We start from the raw sequence: 25,138 nt of genomic DNA, 5'->3' as shown, positions 1-25,138 counted from the left end.
TTGATGGTTAAAGGTTTTGGCCCTCTTTTACTAAGCCACAGTAGAGGTTTCTACCGCAGCCCAGGGCACTAAATGCTCTGATGCTCAAAAGAATTCTTTGAGCGTCGGAGCATTTAGCGCTCTAGGCCAAGGTAGAAACCTCTACCATGGTTTAGTAAAAGGAGGGAGATTTAAATTGGTTCTTCAAAAAAGAAAATGGCATATTGGGGGGACAAAAATACTAATTTTCCCTGATGTGGCTCAAGCTTTATAGGTGAAATAGAAAGTTTTGTTTTCCTAAATTCGAGAATTAGAATATTGGCAAAGGAAGGATATTTTTTTAAAATTTAAAATTCCCATGTAAATGATTTCTTTGAATGGTAATTAATAGTTTTCTTTGAGCCTACACAGGGGGGAAGTTATTAATGTGGGTTACTGTTAAAATGGGTTATTATTAGTAACTAGCCCCCTCTTCTAAGAAACCTCGCTAGCGTTTTTTAACGTAGAGAGCCGCGCTGAATGGCCCGCACTGCTCCCGACGCTCATTGAGCATCAGGAGCAGTGCGGACCATTTTGCGTGGCTCTCTGCGCTAAAAAACGCTAGCGAGGTTTCGTAGAAGAGGGGTTAGGTCTCATTCCATAAAATGGGATATGTGTGAAAATAACATGAGTTAGTGGTAAAGTAATTATGCCCCTCAGTTAGAGAAATTATTTGCAGAATAATTTCTCTCTAATTTAAATTAGAAATTGACCTGGTGGAGGTTAGTGAAAGGGTCAGTTCAACTTTATCACCACAATAACACAAGGATTTTGTTTTGAATTTCTTTGATTCCTTCTTAGTTTTATTTATTTTGTACTGTCGTCGTCTTTCCTTGATGTGGGCTAATGCTCATGCTGACTTTATTGTTTCCTTTACTTTCTAGTTGGCTGTGTATTGATCAGTGTACAACTCTACTTTTGAAAATGTATTCTTTCAAAAGTTTGAAAAAAATCTGAGGTTTCAAAGTATTTGACACGGCATATTAATAGTCATGAAAAGAACTGTACATGAAGATCTGGAAACTCAAATCTATTATGTACTGGTTGCAGAGAGTGAACTTTGTGCTTCTGATGCAATTCAGGAGTCAAATAGTAATTTATTTATTTATGGGGATTTATTAACCACCTTTTTCATGAAGAGATTCTCCAAAGCAGTTTTCAATGCACTGAATAGTAATCAGGTACTCTTTTATTTTTAAAAAATAAATCTTTATTGATTTTTTAACTTTGACAGTGCAATACAATTAATTGAAGATAAACACTGTACTCTTAAGTATTTTCCCTATCTGTCACAGCAGACTTACAATCTAACTGTAGTACCTGGAGCAAAGGAATATTAAATGACTTGCCCAGAGTCATGGGGAGCAGACTGGAATCAAATACACAACCTAATAACCACCATGATTCAATATAACTATGGAACAAAATGTTATTTGATTTTTTTGGTCCTGGGTAATAAGTGCTCTTTCTTAATTGACTGTGCAAAAAACAGTATAGAAAATGGCTATAATTTCCCTCAAACTTTGCTTTTGTGACCAGGATTTTGACATTTTGAAATATGCCTTTTTTTGTAGAACATCCGAGATTGATTCTAACCTGAGTAAAACTTAGGGGCACCTTTACTAAAGCTTGGTAATTCAGATAGTAAGGCTTATCTTGGCTGTGGACAGAGATGGGTGCCTTGATGTATGATCAGTATGACTGGCAGGTCATCAGAGACTTCAAAATGGTGCCATTCCTAATGGGTCTCCAAGCCGATTTTACTAAGTTTCCTTGCTATCCCTGCCTTTTGGACAGCAGGGACACAAAGATGGGATTGGCCACAGCGGACCATTTTCTCTGTGGGAAGAAGCAACATCAAATGGGAACCACTGGTGGACCCCTGGAATATGCTGATGCCACTACTGCAGATCAAATTGGGCCTAATGAAATAATTTGTCAGAGCTCTAGATAAAGAATCGGCAGCCTTCAAATACCTTCAAGACATCTTCCCTAATCTATCTAAGGCAAAGGTCAAAGTTGGTGTCTTCATAAGACCACAGATAAAGAAGATCCTGGAGTGCACGGAATTTCCCAAGAAGCTAACTAGGAAGGAGAAAGCAGGTTTGAACGGCATTGTCGCAGTGGTTCAGGGCTTCCAGGGCAATCCAAGGCCGAAAGCTACATGGAGTAGGTTGAGAATCTGGTGAAGAATTTACAGTAAAATGAACTGTAGGATGACTCTCAAAGTCCATTCCTTAATGATCATCTTGAGACATTCAAGGAGAACATGGGTGCATACTCAGAAGAGCAAGGCGAGCACTTACACCAGGATTTATTGGACTTCGAACACTGCTTCCAAGGATACCTCCTGGAACTCTGGATGCACAGTGAGAGAAATATCTTGCTAGACGTCCAAGAAAAGGGTTTTGATTATCGGCATTTGGTTGTCCCGGTGATTAGGAATTCCAAGTGCTGACTTAGGTGGATTTTTGAACATTTTAGTTATTTGATTATGAGCCCCATAGCGTATTTGATTTATATATCTTGTACTTTTGAATTAATTTTATCATTTTTGTTTCATAGACTAAGTGAATGCATTTCTCCATCTCACACTAGGTAAAAGAAAAACTAGCATATACCTGTACACTGAATTTCAGCAACAACAGCCACCACATTAATTTAAATGCCGGTACAGGTTTAAATGTACCTGCCCTCTACCTGTTCTCTATGGTGGCCATTTTAGAAGCTCTTTTCATGTTTTAGACATGCATAACCTTGAATTTATCATAAACCAAAGAATGGCCAAACAGATTTATGTCACTACGACAATTCTAATATCATATATTTCTGTGCCTCCAGTTATCTCAACCAACTGTCCAGAGGCGAACTAAAATGTACTAGGTAAAGTTGTTTAATATTCCGAGAGGTGAAGTGAATAACGTTGAGGTCAATCTGAATATTGAAATATAATGTGGTTAACATAAATAGAGGGTATTGATGTTCCTTTTAACGTTTTGCAGGATCACCTTGAAAAAGCTATTTAGCGAAACATGTCGGTGAGACACCCTAGTGGCAAGACCACATCCTATAATCACGTATTTAAATATCAATTTAAGTATATTAAAAATTATAGATCCGGTGACGAGATAACACATAAAGCCCGAGGCAATGAAGTGTTGAGCCTCTGGTGGTGTTTTCTGAGGATCTGGATTCAAGTGTGTAAGATCTACGGGGAGTGCAGGACAGTTGGTTGAGATAACTGGAGGCATGGAAATATATAACCTTGAATTTAAACATATATTTTCCATACATGGCTAAATACTAATACAGTGGTGCCTCGCATAACGAACGCCTCGCACAGCAAACGCTGCGCACAACGAACTTCATGTCTTGCTTCCTACAACGAACTTCGTTTCACACAACGAAGTCGCCCGAGCTGCATCCTTCCGCGCAGGCACTGCGCTTAACTGCCCTCTCTCCGCCTGGCTCCCTGTGCAGTGGCGGACCGTTGGCTCGCAGGGGCCCGGCGCCTACTGCTGATGCGTTGGGGGGCGGAGCTACTCTCGCCGCTTCCCCGATGCTAGAAAAAAAAAAAAAATGAACAGTTAAGTCCCAGTTTTTGCCGCTGAGACTCTGCCCTCTCTCACTGTAAAATTATTGTTTATACAGTATATCATGGCTTCTAAAAAAAGCAGGAAGGTGATTTCTGTTGAAATTAAACGGGAAATAATTAGAAGGAGTGAATGTGGGGTAAAACAGTGTGACCTCGTCAAAGAGTTTGGCCTCAGCAAGACCACCATTTTCACCATTTTGACAAATAAGGATGCAATAAAATCAGCCAAAGTAGCCAAAGGAGTATCAAAACTATTTCATGAAAAACATAGGTCTTCAATCCACGAGGAAATGGAGAGGCTATTAGCAATTTGGATTAAGGACAGGCAGGTGAAAGGTGATGTGTTGTTTTAAAAAACAATTATGTTTTTAGATGTATCTAAATAAAAATAATAACAAAAAATTTATCTTTTTTTATGTCATCTTAGCATATTTTATGCTACAGAACGAATTATTTTTTTTAACATGTATTGTTATGGGAAAACGCGTTTCACATAACGAACTTTTCGCATAACAAACTTGCTCCTGGAACCAATTAAGTTCGTTGTGTGAGGCACCACTGTATTAGGAAAGCTGAGCTATAGAGGTTCAAAGCTTAAATATAGGCATTTGGAAAGGGAGTATATGGTCTGGGAATAAGACAGTTCAAAATGATACATTTACATTTCTCATTTCAGAAGGGGGCTGAAGATTATGTTTGCTGGCATGAATGTTGATCTTCACACTTGCTCTTGGGGATATCTAGATTTTAAAAAGTTGCTTGTTTTCTGCTGTACTTCTCGGAAGAGATTAGAAGTGGTTGCCCCCTCCCCTGCACACCTTAATCCCTTAGCGTTTTCTGTCCATCCCAAAAGTGATACTAGCAAAGGATATCACACTCTGTTTATGTTGCCTGTTTCATCCCATTGGTAATTTAGACATTAATGCTTGCAAAATGGATCATCCAATGTAACCAGTGCACGGGTGTCTATTTCTCATTGTATTTAGAACAGTCTCTACATTGGCAGATGCTGTTCTATGCTGTGGACATGCCACAACTTAGTCATCTCAATTTCAGTTTGCATCCACCTCCACATGAATATTGTCCTGAAAGACTAATTTTTTTCAGTTTAATATTTTTCCTAAAAAATACAAATTCTCTAGAATAAAACAGTCAGCAGCTCATTCCATCTATCTTAATAATCTTCCCGCCACTATAAATATAATGGCAGATGAAGGCCAAATGGTCCATCTAATCTGCCCATACGCAGCATCCACTTTCTCCTCCTCTCCCTAAGAGATCTCGCATGCCTGTCCCAAGCTTTCTTGGATTCAGACATAGTCTTTGTCTCCACCATTTCTTTCGGGAGACTAGTCCATGCACCTATCACCCTTTCTGTAAAAAATAATTTCCTTAGATTATTTCTGAGCCTATCACTTCTTAACCTCATTCTATGCCCTCTCACTCTCGAGCCGGGGCACACTAAAGGTAGTGGCCACGACTTGAGGCACCCAGAAGTGCACGGACGTCGCTGTGATGACATCACTCATACGCGTGACATCATCACGTTGATGTCTGTGCATGTGCAGAGACCCTCCAGATGGGCTCTGAGACGCCAGTAGGGGGTGCCAGCAGGGAAGAGGACGGAGAGAAGAAGAGGCATTGCCACCAGCTGATTGCCTACAGCAGTGTTTCTCAACTACTTCAAGCTAAGTACCCCCTTAGTCTAACAAATATCAAATGAGTACCCTGACCACAGACCTCCTTAGGCCCACCCAAGCTCTGCCCCAGATCCCATCCCCTTTACTAATTGTAATGCAATTTTTTTCCATTAATTTTTTTATATACACACAATATACACAGCAGATGTAAATTCTCAAAACTGATACATTTCAATCACTATATTGAAAATAAAATCATTTTACCTTCTGGCGATCCTCTGCAGGCTGCTGTAATTAGCTTTAAAGGTGAGGCCAGGGGGGAAGCTGGAGGACGCTAGAGAGAAGGGGAAAACATGCAGGCCTTCAGCAAATCAGGCAGCGCTGGCACCATACCACGTAGGGAAGTCAGCTGGCAGGCATCTCTCTTTCTCCTCAGAGTGCCATGGCACACTTGGAATCTCAGGAGGCACACTAGCATGCCACGGCACACAGTTTGAGATACAGTGATGTAGACCATCAACCATTTTACTTGCCTTCCTGTGGACCGACTCCATCCTGTTTATATCTCTTTGAAAGTTCAGTCCAGAATTGTACACAATATTCTAAATGAGGTCTAACCAGAGTGTTATACATGGGCATCAATACCTCCTTTTTCCTACTGGCCATTTCTCTCCCTTTACACTCAAGCATCTTTCTAGTTTTTGCTGTCAGCTTTTCAACCTGTTTGGCCACCTTAGGATCATCACATATTATCATACCCAAGGCTTGCTCCTCTTTTGTGCACAAAAGTTCTTCAACCCTTAAAATGTACCATTCCCTTGGGTTTCTGCATTTCTTATCATTAAATTTTAGCTGCCAAATTTCAGACCATTCCTCAAGCTTCACTAGGTCCTTCTTCATGTTTTCTATACCATCTGGGGTGTCTACTGTATTGCAGATTTTGGTATCATCTGCAAATAGGCAAATCTTACCAGCTAGCCCTTCAGCAATATCACTTTTAAAAATGTTAACAAGAACATGCTTACCACTTGCAATAACCCTTTTCTCAGAGCGATCTCCATTCACCACTCCCCTCTGTCACCTTCCACTCAACTAGTTCCTGACCCAGTCTGTCACTTTGGGGCACATACTGAGGGAACTCAGTTTATTTATTAGATGCCTGTGTGAAACACTGTCAAAGGCTTTGCTAAAATCTAAACACACCACATCTGGCGCTCTCCCTCTATCCAGATCTCTGGTCACCCAGCTAAATAAATTGATCAAATTTGTCTGACAAGACCTGCCTCTAGTGAATGCATGTTGCCTCGGGTCCTGTAATCCACTGGATTCCATAAACTGCAGTTTTCTGTTTTAAAAGTGTTTCCATGAATTTACTTAGCACAGAAGTCAGACGTACCAGACTGTAGTTCATTATTTCTTTCTTACTTCCACTTTTGTGGAGAGGGACCACATCTGACTTTCTCCAGTCTTCCGGTACCACTCCCAACTCTAGTGAAGCATTGAAAATGTCAGCCAGCAGAGCTGCCAGAACTTCCCTAAGTTCTCTCAGTACCCTTGGATGTACACCATCTAGCCCATCACCTTCTCCATCTTTAGTTTAACGAGCTCCTTACAAACACAATTTTCTGAAAATAGATCAAGGTCTACCACACCTCCAGCCCTATTTTCTTTTGTTTTTTTGCAGTTCTGCTCTCGGCGCTCCATCTGTGAACACAGAAATATTTGTTAAGCAATTCCAACCTTATCTTTATAAGCTTCTACATGCTAAAGGCAAATTATACCATATGTATACCATAAATATGAGATGTTGCTGACAAATTTTCATGTTGCTAAACATTATGGGGCTCATTAAAAAAAAAAAAAAGTTCAAAAAGTAGCCTAAATCGGTACTTGGATGATCAAAAAGACAGATTGTCCAAGTACCGATAATCAAAGCTGGTTTTAGATGTATCTAAAACCACTTAGGCCTTTACCATATATATAGGCTGTATATAGGCTCAAAGACTTCTTGGCACTTATAGTTGATGTTTTTTTTTTTTGTTCTCACCACAAGCCTGGAGGCACAGTAGCGGGAGGAAAAGGATGGCCAAGACGCTGTGATCTGAGGCCCCTCCCATCACTTCTCAGGACCAATGCAATAGGTGCAACTTTTGGTGCATGCCATGTTTACAGCACTTACTCAGTTGTGCCAGCCCTGATAGGGGTTAATATGGACATACTGATGCTGAAGGAATCCAAGTTATGCAACTGCATTTTGACTAAGAAAGTTCAGCGGGAAACCCATGAGGAACAGGTTGTTGTAATCCAAGTAGGAGATAAGAGAACAAAAAAAAACGTTTTGACAGTATGCTCAGAAAACAAGGGATAGAATTTATTGATGATGAAGAAATGATACGCTTTTGCTTTAAAAAAACCAGCCATAAATGGAGTGCTATTTTGTAGTTTATTTGAGACAAACTGCTGTGCTAGTCCAAATATTGCTGATTTCAACAGTATTATTGTCATTGCTTTTATAGATGGATCGCATCATCTTCTGTGTCTTTCTGGAAGTTGATTTCAAAATCTACAAGAAGAAAATGAATGAGTTGTTCGTTATAGGTAGGTGAATCAATTCTTTCTAAATATGAATAAAAACAATTTAAGATTTGTGGATAGCCTTTCCTCTCTTTGTTCTCCATTCATTGAGCCTTTCAACAAAACAAACCAAATGAAAAAAGAGAAAAACCTCCCTTGGGCTTGAACTGTGTTACTTCACACTCTGGTATGGAGATGTCTAAAGTCATTTTAGTTGTTCAACGAAGGTAGACACAGTCACCTAATTCTATAACCAGGTGTCCACATTGATGCACCATTGACATTTATTAGTAACATAACAAATTCACTTCTATACCGCAGTAACCTCTCAGTTCAATGCAGTTAACAACAATCAAGAAACTGTACAAGCACAGGGGCTCATAATCGAAAGAGAAAAACGTCAAAAAACTGGCATAAGTCGGCACTTGGATGATCATAAACGAAAGACGTCCAAGGGCCGATAATCGAAACGGGTTTTGGATGTATTTATAAACGATCTAGGCCTTCACAGTGCCACTGAACGACCAGAGCTAAACGGGGTGTTTCAGGAGGAGTGTCGAGGGCGGGAATTGGGCGGGATGTGGGCCGGCTTAGACTTAGTCGTACTGCATGTATAACTAAATGTTTTACAACACAGCATAGGCAAAACTTGGACGTTGTGACTTAGACCATGTAAAACATGGTCCAAGTCACAAAAAACAACCTAAAGTGACCAGATAAGCACTGCAAGCACATAGTACAGACCCCCACACACTACCCCAGTGATTACCGACCCCCACCCCCATAAAAATCTTAATCACAACTTTTAAATTCTGCCTCCAGAACATCATCACCTGGCAGCATGGCATAGGAAAGCCTAGTTACACTGTACAGAGGTGTCTTAAGTGGTCTTGGGGGTGGGTTAGGGACCCATGGAAAGGAGGACCCATGCCCATTAGCCACTGTAATGACTGCATTGATGGTGAAACATGTGCACTCCCCTTAAAAAAAAACCAAGCCCTTTTGTACTGCCCTATAAGTGGCTCCTGCAGCCATAAGGGCTATTGGGGTGGTAGATAGGTGGGTCTAGGAGATTCTGGAAGTTGTTTGGGGGGCTCACCATTACCTAAAAGGAAGCTGTAGTTGGATGATTACATGGCACCCTTTTTGTGAAGTTCACAGCAGTGCCTTGTAAGGTAGTCCACTGTTTAGGTGCCCTGTGTGGTGTCCTGTCCATCACTTTGCACACCCCTCCCACGTCCAAAAGGTCTGTTTCTAGGCGTTTTTAACTTGGACGAATATTTGGATGGAAATGTGGTATAAAGTTGGACGATTTAGCAGCTTGGATGATCAGATGGTTGGACGTATAGTTAGACAATTTTCGAAAAACAAAAATATTTTGGATGTAGTTTTCAAAAATGTGTCTTAAGCTGTGTCTGACTTTGGACGACTTGCGACTTAGGCGAAAACAGTCTTAGATGTTTCTTTTGATTATGCCCCTCACAGTGTATTATTATCACATTCAGAGAATTTAGCAAATAAGCAGGTCTTTTGAATTTTTCTAAAGGAAAGATAGAAGTTGGAGTTTATCAGGACAGAAAGGGGTTTATCCCATGATCCAGCTTGAAAAGATAAAATTCTATGGAATTGTAAATAATCTAAAATGCTGTGAAAAACATTTTATATCAGTAAATTTAAAATGATCAATAATATAATCAGGTATAAGGCCAAACACTGTCTTGTAACAGGTACAACCTAACTTGAATAATATTCTTGCCTCAACTGGGAGCCAAATGTAGCTTTCAATAGAATCAACTGAACAACCATGTTCTGAATGATATGCAACCTTTTGATATTCTTTTTACTGGAGGCTAGGTAAATGATGTTACAATAATCCAGGGAACTAAAAATCAATTATTATACCAGTAGTCCAAGTGAGGAAGGATCAAAATATGCCCTAATCGATCGCAATTTCCATAACATAAAATAAGTTTTCCTAACCAATGCATTAATTCGAGCATTAAGTGATAGATTTTGGTCTAAATAAATCCTTATCATTTTTATAACTGGCATAATAGAGTTTGTAATACTGTTCAACTTTATAGTGTTCTCTGTGATCTTATTGGAAGGTGTGGCCGGGAAAATTTTAGTTTTATCTGGGTTGAGTTTAAAGTCCGAGGAGTTCACTGTCTGGGCCTAGGGCCTAGGAGTTCACTGTCTGGATTATAGAAGAGATAAATTATAGAATATAAGAACATAAGAAGTTGCCTCCGCTGGGTCAGACCAGAGGTCCATCGCGCCCAGCAGCTCGCACCCACGGCGGCCCATCAGGTCCATGACCTGTCGGGTGTCCCTTGACTTAAGATAGGATCAGGAATACATTGTTATATCATTCACATAGCTATAGTGTATGATTTTAAAGGAAGCTAATTCTGTTCCTAAAGAAGCTAGATAAAGATTGAAGAATGTTGGAGAAAGAGGGGATCCCTGTGGCACGCCACATGTATTTTTTCCATTTAAATAAATAGTTTTCATCTTTATGAACCTTATAAGTACAACTCTCTAGGAAACCTTTAAACCAGCATCCAGACATCTCAGTAAGGTCACATAATCAACGAGATTAAACACACTACTATGATCAAACTGAAGAACTAAGGTGCTTTTACCTATGCTGAACAGTTGGTAAAGATGGTCTAACAGTGACTTTAGTACAGTCTCTGTGCTATGGAAAGAGCGAAATCCTCACATGGATGTAAAACTAAAAATCTGTCTAGATAATCTCAGCTCAACACTCACTAGTCCCTCCATTATTTTTATAAAGAAAGGAATAGCTGTAATTGGACGATAATTGCTAACAAGGACTAAAGACTCTTTTGAATTCTTGGTTATGGGTGAAATTAGAATATGGCCTAAATTTGCTGGAAATTAACCATTCTGCAGTAATATTGTAATCCAATCAAACACCTCTCTTCTGAATTTCAAAGGAACTGATTTTAAAATAACTGAGGGGCAATTATCTAAAGGACAATTTGATTTTACATATTTATTATATAATTTGTTGAATTATTCCCAATCTGGAGTTTTAAACTCGTTCCATATTAAGGGCTCCTTTTACGAAGGTGCACTAGCGTTTTTAGCCTTTTTTTGGCTATAGTGCACGCTAGCCGAAAAACTACCGCCTGCTTAAAAAGAGGCGGTAGGGGCTAACGTGCGTGGCATTTTAGCATGTGCTAAAACCGCTAGCGCACCTTTGTAAAAGGAGCCCTAAGTCTGCCTGACAAGCAGCTGCTGAAAAAAAAAAACATTATCTTGGAATCTGAAATGTCAGTACCAACAAAAGTTTGTCTCAGTTTTTGCAATTCTGAGCAAAAATATTGAGCCAATTCATCTGAGTTAGGTTCAGGAAATTGTGATGCTCATATCAAATATTGTATTAACCATCTTAAATAATTCTTTAGTATTAAGTACATTGGTACCAATTTTAGAAGACTAGTAACTGCATCTTTTCTCTTTGATTTTTCTTTTGTAATTCTGAATACTAGCTCTCCAGATTTCCCTATCCGTGGTCTTACCTGATTTATGCCATAATCTCTCTAGACATCTAGCTGATTGCTTCAATTCAAGAAATTAATAAGTGTACCAACTTTGATCCTTATGTTGTTGCTTTTTCCTAATAGTTTGTATAGGGGCTATGGTATCTAAAGAATTTATGCTAAAAATCTCCCAATGTGAGTGAAAATCTATATTTTTAGTGTCTTGGACCGAGAGGTTATAACATTTCCAAAATTCTAAAGGATCAATTTGCTTTCTTATTTTGATAGGCGTTTTGGAATTTTGGGTACTAAGACAATATGATTTCAGCCAGCTTAAATTTTTTTAAAAAGTGATCTGACCAGATTAGGGGATGGAATATCTTTTGAAGGGAAAGACACTAACGGCCTCTATTATGCTGCCGCGCGGCAACAGCCCCAAAGCCCTTTAAATCTCTATGGGCTTTGGGGCCGTTAGCACAGCGCAGCCGCTAGCGCAGCTTTGTAAAAGAGGCCGTAAATCTAAGTGATGGCCTTTTTGATGTGTTTTAGAAGGTGTTGAAAATGAATAGGTCAATGATGATAGAAAAACTTTCAAGTCTTTTATTGAAGTGTCTTTCTCATTATCTAATGGTTACTGCGATTGGGCAGACTGGATGGGCCACTTGGCTTTTATCTGGCATTATGTTTCTATGATATCTCCCAAAAGCAAACTATATGAGATGGAAGCAGAATTGCACATACCAAATTTGTAAAATACAATATGTTAAAATTAAAATGGTTTCTTAATACTACTGCTATTCCTCCTCTCCGTTTATTTTCTCTACAGTATGGGATAATTCTATATCCCTAGGGAACAAATCACCAATTATAGGATCCTCATCTGACAACAGCTATGTTCTGTTAAAAATAAACATGAAAGGTTTTTCTCCTCTATCCAATCCTGATCAGTTGAGCTTTATTTCTAACTGATCTTACGTTTAGATAAGAACAGGAAATCTTATAAAACTCAGATAAGGAACCTGATCTTGTGTATGCTAAGTTTTTCAGTTTTCATACTCTTTGCTAAAATGTCAATTGGTGATATGTACTTCAATGGAAATGGGCTTACATCAGTGCAGTCAATTAGGCCTAAATTCTCTATTACTGCGTTTAATTTAGGCGTGCTTTGGACGTCGGATATAATTGAATAATCACGGAGTTAAGGGTCTTAATTAATGTTAATTGGGTAATGAACGACACATAGACGTCCCTAGGTAGTACATAACGAACTAACGTCTATCGAAAGCATAGTCCCGTCTGCAGCTGTGGACGTGGGCGTTCCGTGGGCGTTCCATGGGCGTGCCACGTGGGGACGCTGGATAGGCGCTACCTGGGCGAACCTGTGCGTCTAAATCTCGTGAATTATGTAGACGTAAGAAACCCTGGTCTAACTTGGATTTCAATGCCGTTTCAACTATCGTAATTGCGGCTCTTTGTTACACGCGAGGCAGACGTCCACTGTGTTTTTTCATCAATAATTCCAATAGTGAATTTCAATAGGTAGTTTTCATATTTTCTCTGTCCTAATAAATATAATGACTCCATAACAATGGAACACATTATATTGCATGGATAACAAACCACATTTCAGCCCAAACCATAATATAATTTTCACATGGCTTTTACATCCCCCTTTTTTGTCTCAACAAACAGCAGTGCAATCGGCTCTCTTTTGAAAGCAAAGAAAAACCAGCACACATTATCAGCACTTAAAAAGAGAATAAACAGATACACACCTTAACATTCCAGCTTCCCTCATTGCAAAATGGAGGTGTTCAGTTGCACAAAACTGACCTCATTGTGACCTCATCAATCTGCATCTTCCAAAGTAATATGCCACAATTAAAAGATGTGGTGGGTGTTGAACCCACAACCTCTGGATGTTAGCAGCAAAGGCTGGGCTCCTAACCGATAGAGCTACAGCTGCTTGACTGAGCTGTCTGTGCTTCATTAGGTATCATATCAGGATGAACTCAAATAAGTTTAAGCAAAGGAATGCTTAAAGATTTGGAACGTTTTCAAGTAGAAAACAAATATGAAATATGTATTAAAGAATTGCAGCACAAAGAACGCCTAAACGGAACAGATTATTTACAGTCCTATATATGCATTAGTACAGTGCTTAAAATGAAGATTAGCGTGTGAGAAAAACGGAGCTCCACCTCACATGCATTCAAGCACACTTGGGAATATGGGTTTGGGGCTCAGTGAAAGCAGCGCTTTTAGCCATTGAGCTAACACTCTTTTGTCTCAGCCTACTATGACATTATAGCTAAACTCCTTTTCCCTTAGCACTTCACTAAGATATGATATGACAAGGGAGCCAGAGGCATTGTAGCTGTGGGTCAGTGAGGAAAGGCACTCTCTACCAAACTTCCGGGCTTTGAGGGTTCAAATCCCAGCCTGTATTTTACTTGTGGCGTATCTGCCTTCCAGGTGCACTTTGATGATGCTTTCCACTTCTTATAGGAGTTGAATATAACATTTCTCCATTTAAACATGGCATACTTTGTTAGTTTTTATCGTGGTAAAGTATACATTTCTGAAATGGTGAAGAAACAATAAGCGGTATAAGCAAATCCAAACTGCTGTAAGCACAAGAAAGCATGTGTAGCTCAACATGCTAATGCTCCTCTTCTGAGCTCTGACCTCTGAAACTCCCCGGTTCGACTCCCACCTTTGCTCATTTTAATAAGGTCCTAGTTTTTTCCTATTAGATCTTATAACATTTCCCTTTGCAGGCAAACCTATTTTCAACTTACCATGGCTCGGACATCCTACGCAGTGATGAGAGCACATTAACCAGGCGATCCACAAATGTCATCTTGCTGTCAGAGGAAAGGTTTCTCTCATCACTGCTTAGGATGTCCGAGCCATGGTAAGTTGAAAATAGGTTTGCCTGCAAAGGGAAATGTTATAAGATCTAATAGGAAAAAACTAGGACCTTATTAAAATGAGCAAAGGTGGGAGTCAAACCAGGGAGTTTTAGATGGCAAAGCTCAGAAAAGGAGCATTAGCGTGTTGAGCTACAAATGCTTTCTTGCGCTTATAGCAGTTTGGATTTGCTTATACCGCTTACTGACGTTGTATATTATTGTTTCTTCACCATTTCAGAAATGTATACTTTACCACGATCAAAACTAACAACGTATGCCATGTTTAAATGGAGAAATGTTATATTCAACTCCTATAAGAAGTGGAAACCATCATCAAAGTGCACCTGGAAGGCTGATACGCCACAAGTAAAATACAGGCTGGGATTTGAACCCTCAAAGGCCGCACGATTGGTAGAGAGTGCCTTTCCTCACTGACCCACACCTCCAATTCCTCTCATTCCCTTGTCATATCATATCTTAGTGAAGTGCTAAGGGAAAAGGAGTTTAGCTATAATGTCATAGTAGGCTGAGACAAAAGAGTGTTAGCTCAATGGCTAAAAGCGCTGCTTTCACTGAGCCCCAAACCCATATTCCCAAGTGTGCTTGAATGCATGTGAGGTGGAGCTCTGTTTTTCTTACACGCTAATCTTCATTCTGAGCACTGTACTAATGCATATAGGACTGTAAATAATCTGTTCCGTTTAGGCGTTATTTGTGCTGCAATTCTTTAATACATATTTCATATTTGTTTTCTATGAGTTAAATCAAACTTCAGAGGGCTTGGACAGGTGTTGAAGAATGATCCAGTTAGGGGGGGATGTTTTTGGTGGGGGGAGGGTGTTCAGCATGAGAGAGAACAGGTTGCATTAACTATTAGACAATGGGCTGCACATAATAAAAGCTGAAGCAAAATATTGATATGTAAAGGCAAGGCTAAAGAGTTACCAGGTGTCCTGGCTGAGAAATGAATATAACCTATTTGCTAACCTTACTCAAGACTTGAACCCCCTGATGTATGGACGATGAAAAAGCAATGCCTTAAGGCATAGAGCTATAGAGGTAACTTTGTTTAGAACATAGAGCTTAGAGATGTGAAGGAAATGACTACAACGTCACTACAGCTGTATATTGCAAAACCACATCCAATGCACATCCAATTAGATTTGAATCCTAACGGTTTCTATGACGTCCGCCGCTAATTAGGCGTGCTTAGTATATAGAAAGCTTTGGCACAGCCATTTTGCCTATGTAAGACCCCCTCATGTGAGTTGGTGTTTGTGGTGTTCTGTTTCCTCAATGATGAAACTTTGTGCTATGACTTGCTTGTTCTCCTTTATACTCCCTTCTGCCTTTGACACTCCTCCCCACCCCCATTATCTGTATTTCCTTAGTTTATGGATTTTTCTGGGTGTTGGTGTGAGGGATTGTTGGGGACTTAAATTTTGTGTTAAGTGTGGAGGGGAATAAATTGTTAGGGAAAAGAAGGGGCCAGGTCAGGTTACACACAGATGCCCACACCCACCACTCTCCCTGCTTTCATAATGTCATTGTCTGCCCCACCTCCATTTTCCATATCTGCAACTCTCCATGCAAGAAATTCGATTTTCGCTTTGAAGCCATGTTGCAAGGTGTAGCCATCTTTTCAGGCTACTTGTAGAACACGTTCAAACACACCCCCTGTACAACAACCAATGAGGTGTGATGGGCGTGGTTAGGAAGCGGGCTAAGGAACCGCACCCGAACGGCGCCCAATAGGCATAGAGAAAGTTTTCCTGCTATGATGACGTCACACGCTACATAGGCGTGCATGGGTATAAGAAGGTCCAGGTGAGCAGTGTTTCCTTTCTATTCTATCCTATTGCTTATGCAGATGTTTGAGACTTTACTCTGTCTTAGTCTTTTACATTTCTTTCCCTATCTCTGCCTCCCATTTCCCTCTATTCCACAGAGCCATTAATACTGGCCATTCTAATATGTTGTTTTATCTTTTCTAGAAGCAGCTCAGATAGTAAGTCCAGGTGAGAATGATATTTTGTAAGCTACTTTGAACTATCATAGAACTAAAGAAACCAACCAACAAAAACTGACTTCTCTTTATGGCCTTTCATTGTGTGCTATTGTTTATACTAGTTATTTTATTTCTGATATCTCCTACTCTCCATTCCACAGGGCTGATAAAAATGACTGAGAAGACTGATAAAGACCATGCTGGTATATATTTTGCTGGTACACAAATGGATATGTAAATAAAATGGATGTGTTCATACATCTGAGAGGGTTTACTCAGAGTTAAAGTTAATTCTTTGTAGAATCAAATTACAGGCAAATTAAAATCAGGTGAGGAATGGTTCTGTGTACTAACTCATTGATAAGAATAGGTCGGGTATGTTGGGGGGGGGAACACTGCCATTCAATGGATATCCAATCAACATGGTTCAGGTGGAAAACTCCTAATGAGTGGCTAATGGCTGCCATTTTTAATAAGGAGTCTAAAGGTATGTTAGCAGCTCTGTTACTTCTAGGTGTGTGTTCTGCCACAACTTCAGTGTTTAATTTAGGAGACATAGGTCTTTGTTAACAGTTTCTCTCTATTCTTCATTTCAGACCAGAGCAGCAGCTCAGCACACCAGTTTGCACCTAGCCAAACAGTTGTAGGTGAGAATATATATGGTAACCTTTATTTGCTTACTCTACTATTCTTCACTTGAGTCACTCTTCTGATGAGTGAAATAAATGTTTCACACTTCTATTGTTCTCTTCACACAGGTATCCTTGATGACTTTCAGGAACAATAGTAAATTGATATTGTTGGCCTCATAGAACACCATGGCACGCATTCCTGCTGTTATATGCACACAAACTTTTTGTTTTCAGTTAGTCTATTCCCTCACATGAGTTCTAAACAGTAGCAGTGGAGGATTACAGGTGATACTAACCCACACCATCAGCAAGTTAAGGTTATTGCCTTAACACCTATACCACGGTGACATCTAAGCAGCTCAACATATATGAGGTTAACACATTGCTTCAGGGAAGGGAGGACCTTTGGGGTTGAACCCCCCTGTTTGTGAACGTTGTGTAAACCAGCTTCTCCTCTTTTCAGTTTTCAGGTGTCTTACACAGGCAACTGCAGTATTGTCAGATGGAGTTTTTATAGTACTGAGAGCAGTGCAGCTGTGAGCATCTTTGTGGTTTCCACACCTGCTTTACCAAAATAGTGTAGCTCAAGAACCAGGAGGATAGATTGAGGGATCTGGCCTTTACTTCCATCACCTTCATTGAAAGGAAGAAAAACCCACATGTCTCATTTGGATTCTCCTGGTGTGGAGCCAACTCTTACTAGAAATAACCCTATTCCTTAACAACAAATCTACCACAGTGACTTATATTCTCTTCCTTATGTAGCCATTTACTTTGGAACAGGGACTGGCTTACTTTGCACATCATAGCTGAGATGTCGTCATCTACCTACAGTTGCATATACCCTTGCATTCACTTGGTTTTTTCCTAGATTCTGCAATGATTTGACATCAGAGTGGCTAGCAGGTAATAGAATGAATGACAGACCCCAATAAAGATTGTCAAACTTTCTATATGTCACCTTGTTGTTATAGTGAAAAGGGCCCATTCAGCAGTCCCTCCTGAACCCCTATCTACCTTGGACTCTGTCCACTAAGCTGATGATGCTACAAGGCTAAAACCACACAGGAAAGTTTAAAGTAAATATAAACCAATATTTTTATTAAATTATTAAAACTTTTAAAAACGTAAACTTTTTAAAAAAACTATTTACATATATAACATAACATATAACGCAGGGAAAAAGGGTGGGTGCCCCCCAAGAGCAGCTTGAGCTACCTCAGGCGAGGGGGGCGGAAGAGGTGCAGTCATTGAGAGGGTGTATGGCTGCTGGCACCATGCCCTCTTTCGGCTATCAGCCGCAAGAGGGCATGTTCCATCCTCTCCACACACCCTCTCAATACCTGCACCTCCTCCAAGATGGCAGAGTAGGCCGCCATCTCCCTGGCCACCCCCTCCTGAGGCTGGTCGGGCTGCTCCTGGGGGGGAACAGCAAGGAAAGGGGGTGGGATGGGAACAGGAAGGGCAGGAGAGTGAGGGGAAGGGCTATGGGTGGGGGAAGGGGAAGGTCCAACAGGGGATGGTGGTGGTGGTCCTGGAGGTAGTGGTGGGGCAGGCGGTGGGGGTCCAGGGGGCAGTGGTGGGGCAGGCAGTCCAGGGGGCAGTGGTGGGGGCAGTGGTGGAGGTCCAGGGGGCAGTGGTGGTGTGGGTGGTCCTGAGGGCTGCCAGGCCTCCTCCTCCTCCTCCATCTCCTCCTCCATCTCCGCCTCTATCTCCTCCTCTATCTCCTCCTCTTCCTCCTCCATCTCCTCTTCCTCCTCTGCCGAGGACCAGGGTGGGGCTCCCTCCATCACCTGCGGGGCCTCCTGAGGGGGTGCCTGCGCTGCTGCTTGACAAGAGAGAAATAGGATACAGTCAGATATGTCCACAACACTTTTGAACATGACATTATTTACTACGTTATTTTCTTCAAATGCTAATAACAGGATGCAAAGCACCTACTCCACTGTCAACATCAAAATGTAGCGTAAGTAAGTGAGGCAAGTAGAACACCATAAAGCCATTGTGACATGATATCACAATAGCAGCTTTACTGCAGATTTTATGATTAAGAATGGTTTACAGCTACTCAAGCATTTTCATTTATTTATTCTGGTAGGCTGATCACAAAGAAACACACGCTGGACTCATTACTCACCGGCTTCTGCACGCAATTCCTCCCTCACCCCCTCAAGGAAGGCCCGCTCCTGGCGCCTCAGCAGTCGCCCCCTTTTCCTGAGATCCTCAACCTGGATAATAGAGAGAGAGAAAGAACAGAGAGGGAGGGATATGATGAGTGCCATCTAGCACTATGGCATAACATGTTTACTTAAGTATTGACCTCTATAAGCACATAAAAATGGAGTACACTGCCCTCCAAGAGCCCCTATCCGCTTTGCTGTCTGCCTCCACCCCCTTCTGCCACATGTTTTACATGAATTTATTCACGTACTCCAGCATTTCCCCTTTCTGTGCTGGAGGCATCGCTATCTCTCTACTGTACCTGGGACAGTGGGGGGGGGGGGGGGGGGGGGGGGGGTGTGTGAGGTGATATGGACAGCATCACAAGGAGGAGGTGGGATTGAACTCACAACCCCAGGGTGCTGAGGCTGTAGCCTATCAGCACTGCCCCACATTACAGCATGTCCTGGTGAGCTTACAATCATGCAGCAGGGGCAATAAAATAGTTTGGTCAGAAGGAGCAGCGTGGCTTGAAACCCCTGACGTCAGGGTACTGACGCTGTCACTTTAAATGTCATGCCACTATCTCCCTAGACCAGCAGATTGATACAGGAGTGTTTAAGGTATTTGAAATGACATAGCAGCACTTTGGGAAAGTTGATGTCAAGATGTTTCGATTACAAATGTGAAGCTTGTGACCCAAAAATTAGTTGTGTGCATGTTGTGAATGGAATAGATGCCTTCTAGGAGCTGAATTTGTCATTTGAAATCCTACTACTGCTCCTTTGGGATGTGCTTTAATTTCAGTATTCAATGTAAAAGATTTATTATGCACAATTGTAGTTTTTAAAAGGAATCAAAATTTACCCACAAAAACATGAACAATTTGATTGAGACAGGTTTCCATCATTACATTTTACATGATTATTTGTGAGGGCCTGACTTGGAATACTTACTTCCCTGGGACAGGAGGCTCTACGATTGTAGCGCCGGGTCAGGCGGGTCCAGGAGTCCCTGAACTGCAGGTATGACCTGCGATGGCCTGCCACTCTGAAATAGTGGTGCTCATGCACTAAAAAGAGCCTGGCCAGCAGCCTGGAGTCTTCAGTGGTGAAGTTTGGCTGTCTCCTGGCAGCCATTTTAGGAGAAATAACTGCGTATGAAGAACGGGCGATTCTATGACGTCACAACGCATAAAAACGCGATGACGTGTTTGTGCCGCTTGGGCGTGCTTGCAGCAGCCGCTCCGCGCTACATCAACACTATAGATTACATCCTAAACCACGCCGATATAGCTGTTATACAAAAAAGTACAGCAGAACGCTTAGAAGCTTACCATGTAAACCTAATGAAACACAATGACAATTTGTAAATTAAATAAATGAAGATTGGGAAGTGAGGTTCACATATTTTAGCTTAGCTATGCATGGGTGGGTGGAAAAACAAAATCATATTCTGTCTTTGGTAACCTTAGTCAGGACTTGAACCCCTGACCTTTGGGGAAGATACAAGCAGTGCTTTTAAGCACTGAGCTATGTTGGGGACTTGGGAATGGGAGTCTCCAGAAATGGCTTTAGGTACAAGCTTTGACAAGGGGTAATCATTGCAAGTATCTACAGGTATATTTGATCTAAGAACACCCAATGAACGTCCAAAACGATTTCAAAATTCTAACGGCTTCTATAATGTCAGATGCTACTTTATGGTTAGGGTTAGGGCTACAGTTAAGTAGCTCGGTAGCTCAGTTAGTAAACAAGCTGTACCAGTTATCCATAGGTTATGAGTTCAACTCGCAGCTTGTCTTTTACTTGATTATAACATGAGGGGTTTATGCTGCAGGAGTGTGTTGTTGGGGTGTTGCAGGGGTGTCTAGGATGACACAGAATAGTCACTTGCATTTTCTACAATGCATTTGAATTTCTTAAGATGAAACCTTAGTGAGCCGGGGAGCAAGGTCACCGCAGCCTCACACCTCAGATGAAAAGGTTAATTTATGAGTGATCTGGGACAGTCTTCAGCGACTCGGAGCCCTCCTCCCGGCTGGCCAGAAGGAGGAAGCTTTGGCGGTGGTGATTTTGGTGGTGAGGGAGGGAGGGAGGGAGGGGGGGAGTCACCTGGCTGCTGCATCTGCACTCCTGCTGGCCACAGACCTACTGATCACAGAGCAGAGATCACAGAAGCACGCAGGTATGTGCGCATGCGTGGCTAGGGTTTATATATATACACGTATCACATCTAATTTTCATCACAAACACATTAGCGAGACTATACACAATACATTAAAAAGTTGAGCTTGGGTTTGATAAAATAAACAGCATAATTTTGACTCTGTATTACATTTATTGAACCATACTTAAGAATATGGGTGTTGCATCCGTGACAACAGTGCTTTACACCATTGAGCTACCAGTCTTTTGCCTCAACTGACTGTGATATGATAGCTAAGTAGAGTATACTTTAGCACATTACTAAGGTATGCTATGACAGAGGAATTAGAGACACAGGTGTAGGTCAGTGAGTAAAAGCACTATCTCGATCATCTGTAGGTTGTGAGTTCAAGTCCTGGCTTGTCTTTTACTTGTGGCATATCTACCTTCCAGGTGCACCTTGATGATGTCACAATGAGATCAGCATTGTGCTGCTTGCTATTTCCTCTTCCTGTGAACTGGAAGCCACATTCAGGTTGAATCTGTGTTGTGAAGAATGAGCTGATAGTAGGAATGTTTTAAGACCAGGAGAGTGTTCTTTGGAGCAAGATATCACTTCTAAACTATCCTCTCTGAAATAATGTCTCTGGCAAATCGAGAGAAAGCTTATTGGATGACTTAGGGTGCCTTTCCTGCCAGTCTTTGTGGAAGTTAAACGAAGTTTATAAAAAGTCTATATGGTGTTCAAAGTCCTATCCTTTCCACTTCTAATAGGAGGTGAGTATGACATTCCTGTATAGCTTTCTGTGTAGCACACATCTACTGGTTCCCACCTTCCATTACTGATAATGTAAGTTCAACACCCACTCGGTACGTTTCATTTTCTAGTTTTCCTTTGAAACATAACATATTTCTTTTCCTTGTATTAATGGTAAATTGTACAATTCTGATACAGTGTTTTAGTTATGTTTTTCATCATCCTATACTTATCAATGCTGAATGTGTGATAATAAAGAGTATATATAAAGTATAATTTTTAAAAAAAACAAATAACAAAAAACAAACCCGTACTCACGTCTATCACGGGTCCATTAGAGACGGTTCAGAAACCTGCGTCTATTTTGCGCACGTCTATTTTGAGGGACGTCTATTTTGCGCGACGAGGGACGTCTATTTTGCGCACGTCTATTTTGCGGGACGTCTATTTTGCGGGACGTCTATCTCACGCCTAAATATAGTTAATTGGTATTTACGTTTACCGGACGTCCAAAGCACGCCTAAGTTAAACGTACTAATAGAGAATTTAGGCCTTAATGTTCAATGTAAGGGAAAAGTTTTTAATTGTTTAGATAATCTCCTTACAGAGTAGTGTACTGGAATGGATTCTAAAGCTGATGTATTTGGTAACCAGCTTCTAAAGCACAATAGATAAAGGAGTAAGAAAGTTAAAAACTGCATTGTTAAAACTTTCTTTTTGATTATCTAATAAGATCCAAGTTAGTATAATTCAGTGAAATTAAAAACAATGGTTAATCACTAAGACTATTGGTATCAAATATCTATCAAGTGTCCCAGGGCTGCCTCTTAAATATAAGAGGGTGCATAAGAACATAAGAGTTGCCGCTGCTGGGTCAGACCAGTAGTCCATCATGTTTTCCCCTACGACAGCCTCCGGGAGAGCGTTCCAGTCTTCCACCACTCTCTGGGTGAAGAAGAACTTCCTTACGTTTGTACGAAATCTATCCCCTTTCAACTTTAAAGAGTGCCCTCTCTTTCTCCTTACCTTGGAGAGGGTGAACAACTTGTCCTTATCTACTAAGTCTATTCCTTTCAGTACCTTGAATGTTTCGATCATATCCCCTCTCAATCTCTTCTATTCTAGGGAGAAGAGGCCCAGATTCTCTAATCTTTCGCTGTACGGCAGCTCCTCCAACCTCATAACCATCTTAGTCGCCCTTCTCTGGACCCTCTCGAGTAGTACCGTGCCTTTCTTCATGTACGGCGACCAGTGCTGTATGCAGTACTCCAGGTGAGGACACACCATGGCCTGGTATAGCGGCATGATAACCTTCTCCGATCTGTTTGTGATCCCCTTCTTTATCATTCTTAGCATTCTGTTCACCCTTTTCACCGCCGCCGCACATTGTGCAGACGGCTTCATCGACTTCTCTATCAGAACTCCCAAGTCCCTTTCCTGGGAGATCTCTTCAAGTACCGCCCCGGACATCCTGTACTCGTGTTTGAGATTTTTTATACCAACATGCATCACTTTACCCTTATCCACATTGAACCTCATTTGCCATGTCGCTGCCCATTTCTCAATCTTGATTATGTCATTTTGTAGATCTTCGCAATCCCCCTGTGTCTTCACTACTCTGAATAACTTTGCATCGTCCGCAAATTTAATCATCTCACTTGTCGTATTAATATCCAGATCGTTTATAAAGATGTTGAAGAGCACGGGTCCAAGCACCGAGCCCTGCGGCACCCTGCTGGTGACACTCTTCCAGTCCGAGTATTGTCCATTTACTCCCACTCTCTGTTTCCTATGCTCCAGCCAGTTTTTAATCCACGTGAGTATTTCACCCTCAATTCCATGGCTTGCAATTTTCCGAAGTAGTCATTCATGCGGACCCTTGTCGAACACCTTCTGAAAATCCAGATATACAATGTCGACTGGGTCGTCCTTGTCTATCCGCCTGTTTACTCCCTCAAAGAAGTGCAGCAAGTTTGTCAGGCAAGATCTGCCTTTGCTGAAACCATGCTGGCTGGTCCTCATTAAACCGTGTTCGGCAAGGTGATCAATGATGCGGTCCTTTATCAGCGCCTCTACCATCTTTCCCGATACCAAGGTCAGATTCACCGGTCTGTAGTTTCCCGGATCTCCCCTCAAACCTTTTTTGAAGATCAGCGTAACATTCGCCACCTTCCAGTCTTCTGGGATATTTCCCAATTTGATCAACAGATTGGCTATTAGTTGAAGCAGTTTAGCTATAGTCCCTTTCAGTTGCTTGATGACCCTTGGATGGATGCCCTCGGATGTCCTGGGGATTTATCGCTCTTAAGCCTATCAATCTGCCTGCATACCTTTTCTAGACTGACCGTCAACCCTGTCAGTTTCCCTTCTTCGTTTCCTCCATATGGCCTAATGCAGCGATGGCTAACCTATGGCACGCGTGCCAACTGTGGCACGTGAAGGCCTTGCAGCTGGCACGCGCAGGGTCGCCATCAGGGCAGTACTACCAGGGGGTGCACAGGAGAGAGAGCTGAACGGGGACGATGGGGGATCCGCGGGGTTAAATATAACTCGAGCCGTGAGGCTCGTCTTCTACTCCGACTGCCCTGCGCTGAAGTCGGGGAAGATTTCCGATCGGCTATGTGTGCGCGGCGGGACAGGCATAGAAAACATAGAAACATAGAAACATAGAAATAGACGGCAGATAAGGGCCCACGGCCCATCCAGTCTGCCCACCTTAATGTCCCTCCCCTACCTTTGCCCTGTGAATAGATCCCATGTGCCGATCCCATTTTGCCTTAAAATCAGGCATGCTGCTGGCCTCAATCACCTGTAGTGGAAGACTATTCCAGCGATCAACCACTCTTTCAGTGAAAAAGAATTTCCTGGTGTCACCTCGTAGTTTCCCGCCCCTGATTTTCAACGGATGCCCTCTTGTTGTCGTGGGACCCTTGAAAAAGAAGATATCTTCCTCCGCCTCGATGCGGCCCGTAAGATACTTGAACGTCTCGATCATGTCTCCCCTCTCTCTGCGCTCCTCGAGCGAGTATAGCTGTAATTTGTCAAGCCGTTTTTCATATGGTAGATCCTTGAGTCCCGAGACCATCCGGGTGGCCATTCTTTGCACCGACTCCAGTCTCAGCACATCCTTGCGATAATGCGGCCTCCAGAATTGCACACAGTATTCCAGGTGGGGCCTCA

General features: G+C 41.6%; 1 protein-coding gene across 3 annotated transcripts in view; it reads left to right on the top strand.

Moving 5' to 3' along the window:
- Positions 1-25,138, top strand: part of MACROD2 (mono-ADP ribosylhydrolase 2) — a 1,978,548-nt gene that overhangs the window by 1,638,121 nt on the left and 315,289 nt on the right. For all 3 annotated transcript variants that reach the window (XM_033936388.1, XM_033936386.1, XM_033936387.1), the window contains one exon: positions 7,770-7,851. In XM_033936388.1, the coding sequence (XP_033792279.1) occupies positions 7,770-7,851 (82 nt within the window). The remainder of the gene's footprint in view (positions 1-7,769; positions 7,852-25,138) is intronic.

Source organism: Geotrypetes seraphini, chromosome 3, assembly GCF_902459505.1.
Source record: "Geotrypetes seraphini chromosome 3, aGeoSer1.1, whole genome shotgun sequence".
NCBI classification, from domain to species: domain Eukaryota; kingdom Metazoa; phylum Chordata; class Amphibia; order Gymnophiona; family Dermophiidae; genus Geotrypetes; species Geotrypetes seraphini.
The sequence above is the reverse complement of the archived record's forward strand: the minus strand, read 5'-3'. Positions and strand labels throughout refer to the sequence as shown.